A 17,858-nucleotide genomic window follows, 5' to 3' on the forward strand; every position below is an offset into this window, starting at 1 on the left:
AAGGGTCAAAGCCACTAGAGAAGACAAGTGGAAAGGTCCAAGTCAAATGAAAACGGAAGGAAGATGCTTTCAATTCGATCGTCTGCCACCGCCACGCTATAAATCCTCTGATTCCTCCCTTGTCTCAAAGCAACTCAAACATCACAAATAAAAGTCTCTCTCTCTCTCTCTCTCTCTCTCTTTCTCTTTTGCATGCTTTTGGCGCTATCAGAACCGATCAGATCTCGCGCTCACCAGTTTTAGAATCTATTCCAGGTGAGTCAGTCGTGAGTATCGTCGGACCTGTGATAGTTATAATTATGGGGAAATACGTGGAGATGTTGGATTTAGGGGTGAGAATGGTGGCTAGATTTCACTCTCACTGTCCTCAAACTGCTCGTCTGTACTATCACCCTCCTTCTAACTGTGCCGACAGCAGCTGTAGATCTAACGCGCCACCGGCACTTGAAGAATCCGGGAAATGCATGCAGTTTCAGCCGAGCATGAGCTTCAATACTAGAGAGATTATTTTTTCTTCGGCGATGTAATTTGGAAAAACTTTCAAAGAACTGTTAATTTAGGTAGGGAAAATGAGATGAAAGTTATTCTGTTTAGGTAACCATGTTTTTAACTTTTTATTGTTATGTGTAATAAAAAGATTTCTGCATGACATAATTATGAAATGATATTTTAACTTGTTACTAAAACTTCATCATCTTGTATATATTTAGATTGTTATAGGATACTTTATTCATTGTGTAAATTGATAAAAACTTAAAATATTAGTACCCAAATTATGATGGATATATCTTCTAGGATAACCGGGTAAAAATCGTAAAACATGCTTAATAATATACATTCAAGTGATTCATCCCATATAACTTTTTGTTAGACATAGAAATAGAATTGCCAATCAACTTTGTATGTACATATAATTTATTTATTTATTTTTCTTTATTTTGATTAAGTTAATACACATGAATGAATGATATACAGTAAGAGAACATTTCAATGAATATAATCTAGGACTTGGCATCTCCAATACCATTTTAAATCTCATTTTTACATTATTTTGGTGTAATTTCATTCTCAATTCACACTTTATTACTTGCATAATTTTGTGTTAGAAAGGAGGGTAAGGTTTATCGTGGAGATCTGGATACCCCTTGGATCGTGTTAACACTTTCCGAACCGATATTTTTATCCTATATTCAGTTTACAAGAAATTCAGTTTAGGATAATCCCAAACATATACTAACACTGCCGTTACAAAAATACTCTAATAAAACACAAAATTAACACATAAAATATAATATTTATATACAAATGTCGTATAAATATAGTTTATTAGTTAACAAATGTTGTTTTTAATAATGTAACAAATGATTCGAGTTAATAATATATATATATAATTTGTTTTGTAATGATTTTACAATAGTATATTTTATAAAGTTATTTAAAAAACGATATAAAAAAATTATAAAAAACTAATAAGTGTAACATGTTTTTTTATCTATATAACTTTAAAGTTTAAAAGGAATGTACTAAAAATATATTTTTTGGTAACTTAAAAAAAAATGTACTAGAAATATTTTTTTTTGGTGTAAATAAAATATATGATTAGAGATGATATATATATATATATATATATATATATATATATATATATATATATATATATATATATATATATATATATAGAGAGAGAGAGAGAGAGAGAGAGAGAGAGAACAGTTAAATTTATTTTTTTAAATGTATGACCATTAGACTCATATATGTAAAGATATTTTAAATAATTAAATATATAATCCTTAGAAGTCGTTAAACCTATAATATAATAGATATATGCTTTGGTAATTTACATAATCATTGTTGTCGTTTTTTTTATTCTTTTTGCAAATGAAAGTTGTATTTGATGATGAATGATGATGTAATAACATGCTTGGTAATTGTATGTTTAATTGACTAGCACGATTTTATATTGTCATTGACTTTTTTAAAGTTGACTTTTAAATGCCATCTTTGTTTTGACTTTTATATATAAGCATCACCAACTAAAAAGTATATATATATATATATATATATATATATATATATATATATATATATATATATATATATATATATATATATATATATATATATATAAAAGATCAAATAAGAAGGAAAACTTTTGCTAGGAATCTTAGAAGTTTTTTTCTACATATTTTTTTAGCGAACAAACAAAATAAATAATTAGATGATTCACAAGAAAAAAAATTCTCAAAAAAATATCTTCATGATTCATTTTTAAGTAAATTAAGAAAAACTTCATTTGTATGACAATTTTAATGAATAACAATAAAATCATTGTATAAATGAATCATCGAGGTGTTTTTTTGAGATTTTTTTTTTTTTGTGAATCATGTTATTTTTTATTCATTTATTTTGTTCGTCAAAAAAATATATAGAAAAAAACTTGTTACATTTCTACCAAAAAAAAATTTTCACCGGATCAAATATATATATATATATATATATATATATATATATATATATATATATATATATATATATATATATATATATATATTGATGCACCCTTAGTATTATAAGGCAGTGTTTGTTTATGTCATTTTATTTTGTAATATACCATCATTTTTAAGTATACAAATTTTCTTTTTGGTAAAGATGAGTATTTTTTTTTATCAACATGATATTTTGTGTAGCTGAAATTTTCACGATTATGATCCTATACAAATCAAAATGGTGTGGAATGTGGAGTAAATATTTATATATAGTTTTCACTTTTTCAATTTAAATCTAAACTTTCAATATTTTTCAAGAAAAACTCTTAAGAGTTGAATACTTTTTTTTTCCTTTGTTGGCAAAGTTAGTTGGTTTCTGGTTAGCTCACGTTTGACTTTTTTTTTTCCAAACAAGACTCAACCTTTGTTTTCACAAAAGGCCTAATATTTTGTATTTTTTGTTACTAACGTAGATGTTGTTCCTTGATGATTTGAAGATGAGTTTATAGTGATTATGATATTTCTCCATACTTAGATGGTAAATTTTTATTTTATAAAATTACATGCTAAAAGATGTTAAGTTAATCATATCCATGCATATTGCATCTTATGCATAAGGTTCATGGGTGAGATGACTTTGTGTGGTATAGACACTTTACAAGTTTTTATTTTCTTTTTTTATTTACTTTTTAGGTTCATGAGGTTCATCACAAACACATTTTTTATATTCATGGGTGTTTTTCATCCCTCATATAATTTTATATGTACCGATGCTCGTTTATGTGGTTCGTACATATTACGAGGTTTGGAGGTTTATCGAAGGCATTGATGTTTCTTGATAAGTTTTTGCTAGGAATGTGATACATGAGGGATGAAGTAGAGACTCATCACAACAATAAGATCCAGTTTGGGTATATTGACGCCTTGGACAATGCATACTTTAATATGAGTACTATGAGTTATTACATGATGGGCTTGTTTCATCCCTCATGCCCTTACATGTCCATAGGCATGTTTCACCCCTCATTATCTGCGTGTCCATACACATGTTTCATCCATCACGTGCCACTTCATTAACGAAAACTTATCTAGAATTATAAACTCCCTCGATAAGCCTCTAAACCTCATAAAGTGTCTTGACCATACAAACAAACTCAGGAACACACAAGGAACATGGGGATGAAACATGCCCATGAACTTTCATATCCTTGGGTATGTTTCATCATTTCCATATGCTTACATGCATAAGATACGAGTGATGAACCTAAAAAAGCCTTGTAATGTGTCTAAACCACATAAAGTCCTCTCATCCATGAACCCTACGCACAAGATGCAACACATAAATAATTAACTTAATATATTTCACAAATATAAACTCATCAATAAATCATAATCATCGTAGTACCATGAAATCATCATCAAAGAATCATAATCACCATAAACTCATCATGATCATATCATCTTAAAATAGCAATTAGGTTTAAATCGAAAAAGTTCCATGACATGGCAGTTTTTCAATTAGGTAGATGAACCATCGAAGAATAAGTTAGAGAGTTGCAAGAAACAATTAAAATTGAAAAGCTCAAACCTGGCAGCTAGCAAACTTCTCCAAAAAAAATAGCAAACTCTAAGATGATTCAACATAAGAATTCATACACTTGAGTACACAGATACCAAAACAAAAGACAACCTAAAGCACATGGTTTTCTAATAAGTACAAGATTAACATTCAGAAACAACCAGAAGCGTATCGATGATAAGTGAGTGGTGGGGTTACTCAATCTTAATGGAAAACATGAAACATTAGTATGCAGCAAATCAACATGAGGTTTACTTGATTACTACATCTGGAATTTTCAAGCTTTTTAGCTTATCGAAAATGGCGCAAACAATGGGACGAAACATAGTTGCACCATTGTTGTTCCCCAACATTGTTATGTAATTTATCCCCTCGGGGTTTGCTAGTTGGTGTCTTAACAAGGTTCATCAATGGAAAGTCATACCACCCTAGTAAGCTATCATCTGCTTGTAGCAAGTTGATGCGGTATATAACCTTTTTTATTACATGTTTTGGAGGGAATGGATCAACACAGTTCTTGGAGTTTGCCATACCAGCTTTTGTTCTTGGAATAGTATCAAAATTAACATGTGGCAACCACCTCAGGGCATGGAGGAACGACAACCTTGTCGTCGTTAGATCATCTTCTCTGGTTGCATGGTCCGTCGCTGATCTTGCTTTCGTGTAACCTTTTTGGTTTCACATCAAGTAAATTAATGATAATATGTGGTGATTGAATGAGGTAATTGAGAGTTGAAATGCATGTTTGCATGCAAGGAGATAAACGTAGGAAGGCACAGAGTGTGGAGGTGAAAGATAGTGGAAGCATTCATTATAATCTTGGCTTTTACGGAGCTATTGTATGTAATGTTGGTGCATGATGGTTTGTACAGCAGCATGTATAGACCGAAGTACCATGATTGAGACTATGGAGTTGGAGGCATCATGCGGAAGAATGTGGCATCAAAGGGAGCAAAATTTGATTGTCGTTGATATATATATATATATATATATATATATATATATATATATATATATATATATATATATATATATATATATATATATATGTGTGTGTGTGTGTGTGAGTGAGAAGGTGGTAGATATATATTAGTTTCATGACTGTCGTTGGATGTATATGAGATGCAAGGCTAAACAATGATGAAGTATGAGATATAGTTTTATTCTTATGAAAACTTTACAAAATTCGATATATTTTGGATACCTATCACAAAAATAACTGAATATATAAAATAAAGTATCATATAATCAAAACCGACATTTCAGCATGACACTTCGGCTGCCAACCTGGTTGACCACTTAAGTGGCCATAATTGTAATAAATTGATAAAATAAAGTGTCCACTTTTAGACGAAAAAAAAAAAAAAAAATCAATTTTTGTGAAAACTTGGTGTTTTTTTATGAAAAATCCTTTTCATATGCTTAGTGATAAAATAAGCCCATGAACATATAAAATGGATAAGTGATGAACCTCAAAAACCTCAAATGTTTTTGAACCATACAAAGTCGTCTCAGCCGTAAACATTGTGCATGAGATGAAACACATAAATGACTAACTTAAATTTAACAAATATAAATTCATCAAAAGATCATAATCATCATAGTTTCATGAAATCTTTATCAAAACATCAAATCATCATAATTATCATAAACTTATCATCCCATCATAAAAATTTTAGTTATTTTGCTGTAATTTATCTTAAATTATTTAGTTATTAGCTAAATACTTTCTATAATATTAATCTTTTAAAAAAAAATTATATTAAGCCATGACTATCTTTTGAAAACAAATAATCACATATTTTATGCAAAAACTTACAAGAAACACTTAAAGAATACTAAGAAACAAAAATTTAACAGTTGAAAATAAAAGGAGAGAAAGGTCGTTTCTGACTTTCTGTGAAGTCCGATGACCAACCCCTAACGCGTTCTTTGGGATCCAAAATAAGTCAAAGGAGAAGGGGAAAGAAGAGAGAAATGGTCCATCATCAACACCCTTTAAATCATTAGCTTTTCAAACCAAACCACACACCACATCCTTTAACCTTTCAAAATTCTCTCCTGACTCATCTTTCCGGCGCTCTCAGCTCTGATCACATATCATCGTCACCGGTGTTTGATTCAGTTTCAGTTGTGTTTGTGAAGGAGTTGCTTTTGTTAATTAAAATGGGGAAATACGTTGAGATATTGGATTTAGGGGTGAGAATGGCGGCTAGATTTCATTCTCACTGTCCTCAAACGGCCCGGTTGTATTACCATCCTCCTTCAAACTCCGTAGACAACAGCTGTAGATCTCACGCGCCACCAGCACTAGAAGAATCCGGCAAAATTAGACGGTTTCAGGCGAGCATGAGTTTCAATACTAGAGAGATAATTTTTTCTTCGGCGATGTAAATTGGAGGAACTCCTAAACATTCATTGATTCATTTTTGTAGTATTAGTAATTCAATATAGTGATCTGTATTTGTTTCTCGTATACGCAGCTTCATATGCGTATGATTATAAATCGTGCAGTTATTGAAATAGGGGAACTTGAATTGGTTGAATATCCTGAAACTGGTTTCTTTCTTAAGCCATAAAAACCAAATTTTTATTTGTTAGAAAAGAATTAGACGACCATCTAACCGAATCAAACAACAAAGTTGCGGGTAGTTTGGATTTGTTATAAAGAATATTTGATTGGAAATTGTCTCCCTCTCCAACCACCCTCCACCTTCCTCCATCACCTAAAACGGGTGAATTAAATAAAATATAGACTAAATGTCTAAATTACATCTTTAGTACAAAAGAATAATGTAATCTTGCAAGGATGGTCCCTAATCCAAACTAATTGTTCACCCTTCACCCAAAAGTGTCATTAAGGTGGAACCCTTAAGACCCATCATGATGTGTCATGCATCCGAGAGTATTTTGGTCTTAATTTTCACAATTTCATAGATTCTTATTAAATACTAGTTTATAAACCGTGAGAATCATGGTTACAAAATTAATTAATTTTTTATAGTAAAAACTTAAAATTATTAATCAATTATTTTAAATAAACTATCAATTAAGAGATTTTTTTAGTTAAATAAAATTATAATCATTTATTTAAATAAATATGTGACCTTATAATTTGTATTAATTTTATTTTAATTTATATTTTAATATTATTAATTTAATGTAATTAGAGTGAGAAATGTAAAATTTGAAATTTGAAATTTGAAATTTGAAATGCAAAATCAAAAGGTTGACAAGTGACATGAAATTAATTAGGAGGTCTAATAAGATTACACATGACAAAAATAGAATAAATCTATTCTTTTATTAGAATAGGGAGACTCTCTCTCTCTCAACATGCATATATATATATATATATATATATATATATATATATATATATATATATATATCTCACAAACTTAGGGGCTGTTTGATTTAAACTTACCGGGTCCGGTCAGTGCTGACTGCTGACTCGGTCAGCAGTCGGATGTTTGATAATTACAAAATATAGTTGATTCGGTCAGCCAATTCCACTTACCCGGTAAGCAAAAAAAAACCTCCTGACTGGAAAATAAAGCTACGCGTTTTTTGCCCTTTGCCCTCACTCTCCTCCTTCGCCAGTACCCTAGACAAAAGCTGTTCCCCTCCATCGCCAACACCTGCTGATCGTCTCCATCGCGAGTTCACCTCCTGCCGCATCTTCTCCGGCGACGACTTACACAGCGCCGACGACTCCTCCTCTGCACTGGCGACGAGCAGGTAAGATTTCTGCTTAACTTTTTTTTTTTTTGCTTTTTTTTTTCTGAAATCACAAAACCCTTCATGTCTGTTGTCAAATTAATGATTTCATTATGAAATCAAACTTTGAAATTGCTGCTTTCATTATTCTTGAATTCAATTAGTTTAAAGGGTTAGCATAAAATCAATTCATAATGTGTTTTTGTTTATGAAATCTGATTTTATCTATATGAAGGAATGAATATTTGTGTATGAAATCTGATTTTCTCTGTATGAACTAATGTGTGATTTTAACATGAACTAATGTTTGAATAAAATCAGATTTTAGGTTGCTGAAATCAAAAAATGTTGAATATGTTGTACATGTTTGTGTGAAATCAGAAATTAAAAAATGTTATATGCTTATGAGATCAAAATTTATTTGTATGAAATCAAAATTTATGTTGTATATGCTGTTAAAAATGTGATGAAATCACATTTATGCTTGATTTATTTGTAAATGTGTGTTATGTGGATGATTAGCTTTTTTTTTTCTTTTTTACAATTGACATGACAGGTAAAAGAACTAGAGTTGTTGGAAGTCGGAATTGGTGGACAAAACTTTTTTGGAAGCATGTATACAAGAATTAACAAGTAATGGCCGGGAGGGTAGTGGCCTAATAGCAAGCTCATGGGCTGTGGTCGCGGAGAATTATTTACGATATTCAAGATGAATTATTTACGAACTTTGAACAAAACACTATGGTTACTCCTAATGTGGGTGGTGGAGGAAGTGAGGGCCAAAACATAGAAGATAGAGAATGAGGTTCAGAAGTCGTTGACTATATGACTACTTTGCGTGAACAGATTCTAATCAGTTACTTTCAAATGGTTCACGTTAAATGATGCACTTTTTTATTATGTATGACAATTTGTATTTGGATTTTGTATTACACTTTGTATTTGGATTTTAATTGATGTATGTTTAATTTGGATTTTATATGATAATTGGTGTTTTTGTAATTTTTTTATCCAGCACAAGAGACAACACAAGGGTAATATGGTTATTTTTTTCATTCAACACAATCATTCAGATAAATAATCAAACAGCATAAACTCAGTCAGATATGGACTCAGTCAGCATTTCTAACCAGTCAGCTCTAACCCAATCAGTAACTATCAAACGACCCCTTAATTACTTAAGTAGTGTCGTAGTCTACCATGCGTTCTTCGTTTAAAGATAATTTTATTGCCTTTATAAGGATTTAGATGATGCAAAGAGCCATGTATCATTTTTTTTTTCTTTGCAAAAAAGAGTCATTGAGTTAACGAGGTGGTGGACACATGCCGGGGGGGGGGGGGGGGGGAGAGAGAGAAATGAATCTTTTGGACTAAAAATGTTACTTTTGTCAAACCTCCATGACCAAACATGTAATTATTTAGTCTCTATCAAGGTTCTAAATAACGTGAGGCGACTTGGCGGCAAGGTAAAAGTTAAGCCATGACAAGCCTTAGCGAGTCATGACGTTTTTCAAGGCGTGACTATTTTATATATATTAAAAGTTTTAAATCATATAATTATTGATTTTTATCAAGTATTTTTAGAAGTGTTATATAAGTATTTAATATAAAAAGTTAACAAAAACTCAATTATTTTAGGCCCGATAAAAAAATTAAAAAAAAAAAAAACAAAAAAAACTCGCGCCTTGAAAAAAACTCGCGCCATATCGCGATAAGGCGCGCCTTGACACGTTATTTGGGCGCCACGTTTCACAAACTCGCCTTGGACGTTTTCATAACGGCTACACCACGCCTCGCGCCATGGCACGCCTTGAGGCGCGCCATGACGCGTTTTTTAGAACCATGGTCTCTATATCTAATTGCATGAACAGTAACTTTTATGAATCTTAGATTTTTGCCACTGTTTTCCATAAAGACATTTAGCGTTTGGTCGTGGAAACTGTTTTCATTTTCTAAGAAAAGATCATTATGCAATCTTTTTTTTTTACAGAAATGATCAATTTGTTTAAAAAAATTACATAAATAGTTCTAACCTAATATAAAATTTGCACCTAACATCCCCCACAAGATATTGCCATGTTTCGCTCCTATACTTTTTTTGTTTCACATTTTGACACATAAGTTTTATATATTTGTAGGTTTGTTCCCTATATTTTTGTAGTTACGCAAGTTCGGTCCCCTCGCAAAACGGGGTAGTAACTTACTAGTTTACTCTAAAATATATAATTGTTTTGTAAGATTCTTTGTTTTCTTTTATCCAACTTAAATACGTAATATTACTACACATTTTATAAAAACAAAATTCTGTAAGATATTGATATGTTTTACACGAAAGATAAATTTGTCACGATTGTTGATATCAACTTTCTTAAAAATTGAAAGGGATTGTCTTCTAGTAGAGCAAGTTTTGAGATGTATACGTTTATACAGCAACAAATTTCTAAGACGAATCCATGTTTCCAAAAAGGATTTTAGAAACAGCATAATTTTAAAATATAGAAGTGGTTCCATGAGAAAGTTATAAATATGATTGTTCTTATTATGCGAAAAGTAAAAGTACTTTTGAGGTGAGGTATAGATAAATAAGGAAATATGTCATTATGAAAGTAAAAGAGAATAAATCATATGATTCTTGAAGGGAAAACAACTTGGAATCCATAAATTATAGTGCATATAATTTAATATGTAACAAGCAAGCTCTTTTAATTGTGTTGATTGAAAATAAATAAAATACCTCAGAGCTTCATATGACCGATACCTCCTTTGAACGACCCGTAAAGAGGCCTCGATCTCCTGAAACTGAAAGCATCTTCAATATTTACAATTTTGGCCTCGCCTGCATCTCCTGTGTCCTCTGTAGCATGTGTGGTAGAGAACACTTGCACACTTAAAGCCTTCTTTTGTGGTGCACCCGCTTTTATATGTTCATCAAAAAATTGGATCATTTCTGCCTTGCTCAACTGCTTCAATGCCGCCACCTGTCTCATGTAATTACATTGCCAACAATTAAATTCTGTCTGGATAAATAGTATTCGAGAAAACGACACAAAGGGCAAATTTGTAAAAACATCCATACCTCGTGGTCTTTCCTATCAAATTTGAGGGTACCATCTTGGATTTCTCGCCAAAAGTATACGGATTCTTCTCTCAAGTTCTTGTGCTTCTCAAGCTTCATCTCAATCAATGCATTAACATTGCTCTGCACCATTATATTAGATATTCAGATCAATAACAATATTCATATTTTCATACGAAAATTCCAAATAAGTCTTGTGACCTTGAATTCATCATCTGGCATCTCATATAGTTTAGTCTCAAACATCTTGAGAAATGCTTGAACCCTTGACTCGATATGTTTAGGACCCTGTTAAAATCCAATAAACTGGATTAGTTGTTAAGATATTGACTAAAATAAAACAATGTTGATAACAATGGAAAAGATGGAATGGGCTCCATGCTTATAAGAAAAATTCCAAGGCTTTGGTATCAATGTGCCCCAATCAAATACACTTTAAGTATTTGATTCCTTTGTTCTCTTGTTTCATAGTGGAAAAAGTTAAACCTTTACAGAGTACAAGGGTAGCTTCAGAGATTAGTCTATGTGTCATGTGATTGTAATAATTTGTCATATAGTGAATTTTCTCTCTGGATGCACATGGTTTTTTCCGTGACGTATATTTGTGTTCTTATTTTTCTATTATCTTCATTGAGCAGGTTGTTGGGAATCTTTGAGACCATTTTCCCAACATTAGTCAACTCATAAACTCATACATCATACAAATTTAAAAATTAAAAAAAAAAAAAAAAAAAAAAATGCCCACCTTTACTGTAGATTGTATGATGAACTGCACTCCACGGATGCCAGAATCATTCCTAATATATTCAATTTCATAAATATTGATTCTCATTAAAAATCCAAAATGAGACTTGGGCCATTTATAAAAATATAAAAACAAGTGCAAGCATTTCATATACCTCTGCATAAGCACGGTGATGTAACCAAGTTGCTCAACTGATCTAAGTTGGTGAAAGGCTGGTTGTTTAGCAATAAGAGCAACCAGCTGAAGTTTGATATTCAACTTAAAATCATCCTGATGTACCTGTATATATTAATATTATACACACCATACCACAATCAACAATTAACAATTTCATTCATCATTATGTCTTATTATACTTGAAAAAATATGCTTACCTGAATGTAGTGAAGAAGAGCTGAATTTTCATCACTTGGATTCAGACCCTCTTTAGTATAGCAATATGTAACACCCTTTTCTAAGTTGACCACCCTATTTGTCAGATGTTGTGATGGGAATAGAGCTTGAGACAAAGGTTTTGACCCCATAAAAAGTACATCTTCAACATGTTGAATCATTAATTCGGCTTCATTCGATTCAATATTCCCTGGTCATTGATATAAAGTTATATAGCTTTAGATAACAAAAGAAGAAAAGCCACAACTGCATAGAGTAATAATGGTATAAAAACCTGCTGCGTAGCACTCTATGAAGATTCTTGACAAAATTTGAGGATAAAATCTTGAAAGATGTTCAGGTTCAAGAACAGAAAGAACTTCAAGCTCATCAGTCCAAGGCCATGATCGATCTTTTACAAGTAATGAGCAGTGATACATGGCCTGCTGATATGGCTGTTGAAACTTGTAATTTTCATATTCTTTTATCACCAATTCCTACAAAAAGGACAAGTAATTACACATACATACATAAGTAACATGAGATACGAGAACAGTGGATAGTCATTAACATAATAAGTAACTATGCCATTTTTTTTACCTTGATCACATAGAACCTGTCCGATTTTACTTCAAAAGTTGTAATTTTCGCTATTACAGTGTCGAGTAAGATCTCTAACTTGTGACTATATCCAGTCAAAGTCACCTGAATTGTTGATAAAAACAAGTTCACAAGTAAAAAGTAAGTGTCAAGAGATAAGATATTAATAGTAGTTGTTAACAAGTTTTAAAATTTTAAATTAATTTTAACGTGACAGGAGTTGGGTGGAAAAAAGAGGGCAAATATGTAAAGGGTTAGTGTTCTAATACATTAAGCCATGTTTTTTCGTTTAACCCATTAAGCTCATTAAGTTAAAAAGAAACAATCCCTAAACATAATAAAATACTAAAATTATAGTGAGAATTTTTGTACCTGAAAACCATCATCTGTGTGAGAAATGGCATAATACAGACCAGCAACCTGAGCATCGTAAGCTGAAATTTACAAATAACAAGTATTTATTTAGAATGTAATATGTAATACCACAATAGTAAAGTAAACAAATAAATATGTGTGTGTGTGTGTGTGAGAGAGAGAGAGAGAGAGAGAGAGAGAGAGAGTTAAATATTTATTATATTATATCAGACAAAATCCATAAAACAGATGCTGCAAACCTATTTATCAAGTGAAATCAACCGAAAAGTAGACTTAAACTTCTTTTGTGACTAACATAACACTAACCGTATTCATTCAAGTAATCCATCAATAACCGTGTAGAAATATCAGTAAGAACATTTGCTTCAGGGGAACTGCCAGCAAATGGGCAGTAAAAATCCAACTTAACATATGCTTTTGGAGTAGAAAATGTTGTGTCAGGCTTATACCACAATCTTGAATATTGTGATTTCCTCAATAAAACAGGAATATTCACCTGTTTAGAATTTAAAACACCACAACAGAGTTAAATTGGGGAAGATAATAAGATAATGAGATATGACTTCAAAATTATATCACCAATCACAATTCACACCTTTTCTTTCACATTCTTAATTGACAAATCAGTAGGTATGAACACATTAGGACTGGGCAAATGTAGGTCTTCTTCAGGAGCTCTTTTCATCCATTCCTGTAAATGTAATTTATTTACACATGTGAATGTGATATTATAAATAATTTTGATGACAAAGTCAAACACATGTAAAGAAAAGTCAAAAGTAATACCTGAATGGTGGAAGCGGTGATTTTTTCAACAGAAAATGCAGTTCCATACCATGGCTCTGTCAGCTCAGTATGCCCATCAAAGTTTGTTGACTCCCAAAAGATTCTGGAAACAGAAGGGCATAAATGAGAAATCATGTAAATTTAGGCAACACTAACAAACTCATTGATAGATGATATGCTACCTGACATTGTTTGGTGTGAGCTCATTTAGTGCAGACTGAATAACTTCAAGGGAAAAAGTGGAAGGTAAAGATGATCCAACTAGCCAATCTTTTGAAGGGTACAACTGCAATGTTGTTCAAAATGATTATTCAAATAAATAAACAACACAATAACTTCATATATAAGTTTAACTTGCCACAAATCATGACACAAAGGTGCAAAATACCTGCATATTTGATGAAATTTTCACCACATAATCAATTGGAGGAATCTTGTCCTGATAGTGGAAAGTCATCTCACAGATTGCAGAAAGCTATATGGATCATATAACAAAATAACATCATTAGAAAATTAAAAAAAAGAGCATGAACATGATATGATAATATTTGCTGGTATTTTCAGGTACCTCATCAAAGATCCACTTGCAAACACCAGATTGTTGCAAGAGTGTAATGTATTTGAAAAGGAGCCCAATTATAAGTTCAGCATTTGCTGGTGTTTTCATGAAACATATATTACAGATGATGTCAGTATCTATTAAAAATGAAAGAAACAAAAACACACACACACACACAGAAGAGTAGAAGACTAGAAACACTGACCATGGCCAGCATCAGTTAATTCAATGACCACTTTAAAGAAAGAGAACTCCATAGTCCAGTCTGATTCACCAGCAGACAAGCTTGTTGCCCAACCCAATTTCTTCAAGACATAAAAGAGGGATCCTTCTCCTTCATGACCAATTAAGTGGCCAAGATACCTACTTGGTCCTTCCATGTAATGATGAATGCCAGGTGTCATTGGCCATGTAATTCTCAGCTTGTGACCACGTTTTACAGGAACAGTTTTCACAATAACCTGATAAATAAATGCAACAAGTCAATATGTATCCCAAAATCATACAAATGATACATAAAGCAAAAGAAGCTTTAAGGACTCAGACCTGAAGATGTTCAGGGGTGCATGGTTGACCAGGGAAACTGGGATGGATGCGGTCAATATTCCTTATTTCTTGGAATTTGCTCAGTACCCTGTTTTCAATTTTATCCAAGCTTTCTGGAGTGGAGATAATAATAGTAAACACAATGGGTTAAAGATAATTACTTCATTAAGGCTATAAAAACATGACACATGCATACCTTTTGCATATATAACAAGATTCATGAGGTTGGCTGAGTAATTTTCTTTGTAGAATTTGAGGAGTTCATCTCTTGTATCTACCCCTCTTGCCTTTGGCTTTACCTCAAGTGTATCCCAGTTCCCTATTAGATACAAAACAATACAGCTGTTATTTAGCAGTTTCAGAAACCTAAATTTAACACAGATATTCCATGATAAATGATATTTTACAGATTTAAACAAGAGAGAACGTGAAATACTAACCTGTACTGAACTTGTGGTATGGATGACCTTCTTCACTAAGATGTTTTTGCAGCTGCAAAGTATAATTAAGGCAAAGAAGGAAGTTATATATATTTTTAAACGAATCCACTTAACTACAATCTTGATAATGTGGAATCAACATTACCTGATTTATTCTCCATGCATCAGAGAGTAGATTCTTCTGATTCTCTGTATACAAGAGTGGAAAGAGGTTGTGACTAAAAGATCATCAATAGAAGTACACAATAATTGAACAATCAACTTGTTAAATCAATGCTGACCAGAGTCAACGGCTTTTATTTCCCTCGTAGTTGCATCAGATGACATTAGTGGTTTGATAAAGAACTGAGCAAATCTATACAAGAAAAGACACGATACGAAAACAGATTAGTTGAATTCTTCAAGGATAAAATGGGAATGTGATGAACTAATTAAAGAATTGTCAAAAACAAGCGAAATGTACCTATCTAAAGCCTCTTCAAAACAGTCAGCATTAACATCAAAGTAGTAATTGGTGTGCTCAGAGGATGTATATGCATTGGTACAACCTCCATGCTATAAGTAGGTAACATATTTGAGTAAATGTAAGTATTGGATCTGATAATAAGCTAGACAAGAACAGAACATTATATGCATCTTTGTCATTCATCTTCTATGAAAGAACATGAGTACCAAAGGGAAGAAGGAAAAGTACAATATCAAGTACCTCGGATATGTATGTAGAATAACTATCCTCCAAAGGGTACTTCTCACTTGCATAAAACAGCATGTGTTCTGCAATTCAATTTTAAAAGAATTAAAATGAGCTTTAAAACATCGGACTCATCAATCTTGAGTTATATTCTGACCTCCAAAACTGAGTACATAGATAATTGTATGAAAATTATAGTCAACAAATCAATTACAAATGCAACTATGTGATCATATGGACATGTTGGCTTCTCAGAGATTGCATTTTAAATGAGTTAAAATTATTGCTTCAAGAGGGTGATTTATAAGCCTCAAAGAGGCAGGCACCCTAACTCATCCAGACAGAAAGAAAGGAATAAGAAGTAATTATGATTGATAAGCAAGTTAATTCATGGAGATTCTAAAAGATCGTATTAACATGAGATTTTGATAGAAATTTACAGGTTTTCAAGGTGAAATCACCTATTACCATTGAGATTCGAAAATGACTTCAAATAAGTAAACACCAATTTTTCTCAATTTTAGTATTTCTTATGTATAAATTTTAATTGAATTCCATATTTTCTTGAATATTTCAAGACTTTATCAATTTTGAAGTAATAAATCAATTCATTCGACCTAAACTTACAATGTAAACAGTTAGGATTATGTTCCTCCATTCACAATCCCAATATCATCATGAAGAACCAAACTTTTTATATTGATTAAGAACATAATATGATGCCAAAAGGTTCCAATGTTTGATGAACATGATCATGATGTTGGATATATAATTTCCGTTTCAAGTAGAGCACATAAACACTATCTGCTGCAAAAAGAAAATATCAACAAAATTGACAGTTGATTAGAGATGGAAGAACAATATGTCGCACCAAGAAAATGAGCAAGGCCTTCGAGACCTTCAGGATCGCTAAACGAACCAACACCAACATTCATCGAGGCTGCACACTGAGAAAACAAATGGATTGTCGATCTCATTATAGTCGGTAGTTATTCATCAACAAAGTAATAAAAAAAACCCTAAAACTGATAAATTTTGGTATGATTGAGTCAACGATAGACCTTATCGGTATCAGGATCACTGATGAGAAGAACTTGAAGAGAGTTGGGAAGGACTATTCTTTTGTAGTCTCTTGTGTCCGTTCGGGGCTTGGTTATCTCCACCACCTCCACGTTTTCCTTTCCGACAGCCATGGTTTCTTGCTGCACCGGTCGTCGTTCCGAGTCTTGTTTTACGGTGGAGATAGCAGCGGCGGAACACGTATAGGGCCCGAAACCAAAACTTGAAAACAACACGTTAAATTTTGTTAAAGAAGTTATAAACAACAAAATTAAAGTCATCACTAAATTATATTTTATAGCATATTATTATTTTATTATTTATTATATATAAAAAAACAACAACTAGTATATTTTTAGGTTTAATCCTAGTTTTTTTTTTTTTTTTGGGACAGGTTTGGTTTTATATAGAAAATAAATTATAAAAATATCCCTTTAATTTACAGAAAATGTTCATATGTATTTTTTTACATTTATATTTTAGACTTTAAGAATAATTTTGCATATTGGCAGACTTGGTCCCTATGAAAAAATTAATTACAAAAAGGTCCATACACCATTTTTTTATAGAATAATTCATGCATTTAAATATTATATTCTTTGGTCCATTACATTAAAAAATTAGAAAAAAAATTCCTACCTAATAAAAGATTTACAGATTATGTCCCGTAAAACGGATAAAAACAAACTCTCACGCTGCATCCCAGCGAATGAAGAAGGGGAAATTTCTAGTTATATAATAAAAAACAACTCTCATATGAACATTATTGTTTTTTGTTTTCATAATTTGGTTACAAAAGTTTTTATTTCATACTTTAGCCACAA

General features: G+C 31.7%; 1 protein-coding gene and 1 pseudogene across 1 annotated transcript; one reads left to right on the plus strand and one right to left on the minus strand.

Annotated features, from left to right (window-relative positions):
* The first annotated feature begins 4,365 nt into the window (after positions 1–4,365).
* Positions 4,366–5,037, plus strand: LOC145139604 (membrane protein PM19L-like; annotated as a pseudogene).
* Positions 5,038–10,360: 5,323 nt separating this feature from the next.
* LOC145136634 (Insulinase (Peptidase family M16) family protein) lies at positions 10,361–17,276 on the minus strand. The gene is made up of 25 exons (XM_079070747.1): positions 17,037–17,276; positions 16,847–16,922; positions 15,991–16,058; positions 15,748–15,839; positions 15,566–15,639; positions 15,430–15,473; positions 15,285–15,336; positions 15,041–15,163; positions 14,845–14,957; positions 14,504–14,759; positions 14,308–14,393; positions 14,128–14,214; positions 13,922–14,025; positions 13,740–13,842; positions 13,549–13,644; positions 13,260–13,449; positions 12,951–13,012; positions 12,579–12,683; positions 12,274–12,475; positions 11,981–12,189; positions 11,761–11,885; positions 11,607–11,658; positions 11,063–11,149; positions 10,862–10,984; positions 10,361–10,763 (listed from the first exon to the last, which is right to left on the minus strand). Exons 1-25 carry the CDS (start codon positions 17,166–17,168, stop codon positions 10,521–10,523), a joined length of 2,904 nt encoding a protein of 967 aa, XP_078926873.1. The 5' UTR covers positions 17,169–17,276; the 3' UTR covers positions 10,361–10,520.
* Between the last annotated feature and the right edge of the window lie 582 nt (positions 17,277–17,858).

This window comes from Lactuca virosa, chromosome 9, assembly GCF_052849685.1.
Source record: "Lactuca virosa cultivar CGN04683 chromosome 9, Lactuca_virosa_CGN04683_v6, whole genome shotgun sequence".
Taxonomy (NCBI): Eukaryota; Viridiplantae; Streptophyta; class Magnoliopsida; order Asterales; family Asteraceae; genus Lactuca; species Lactuca virosa.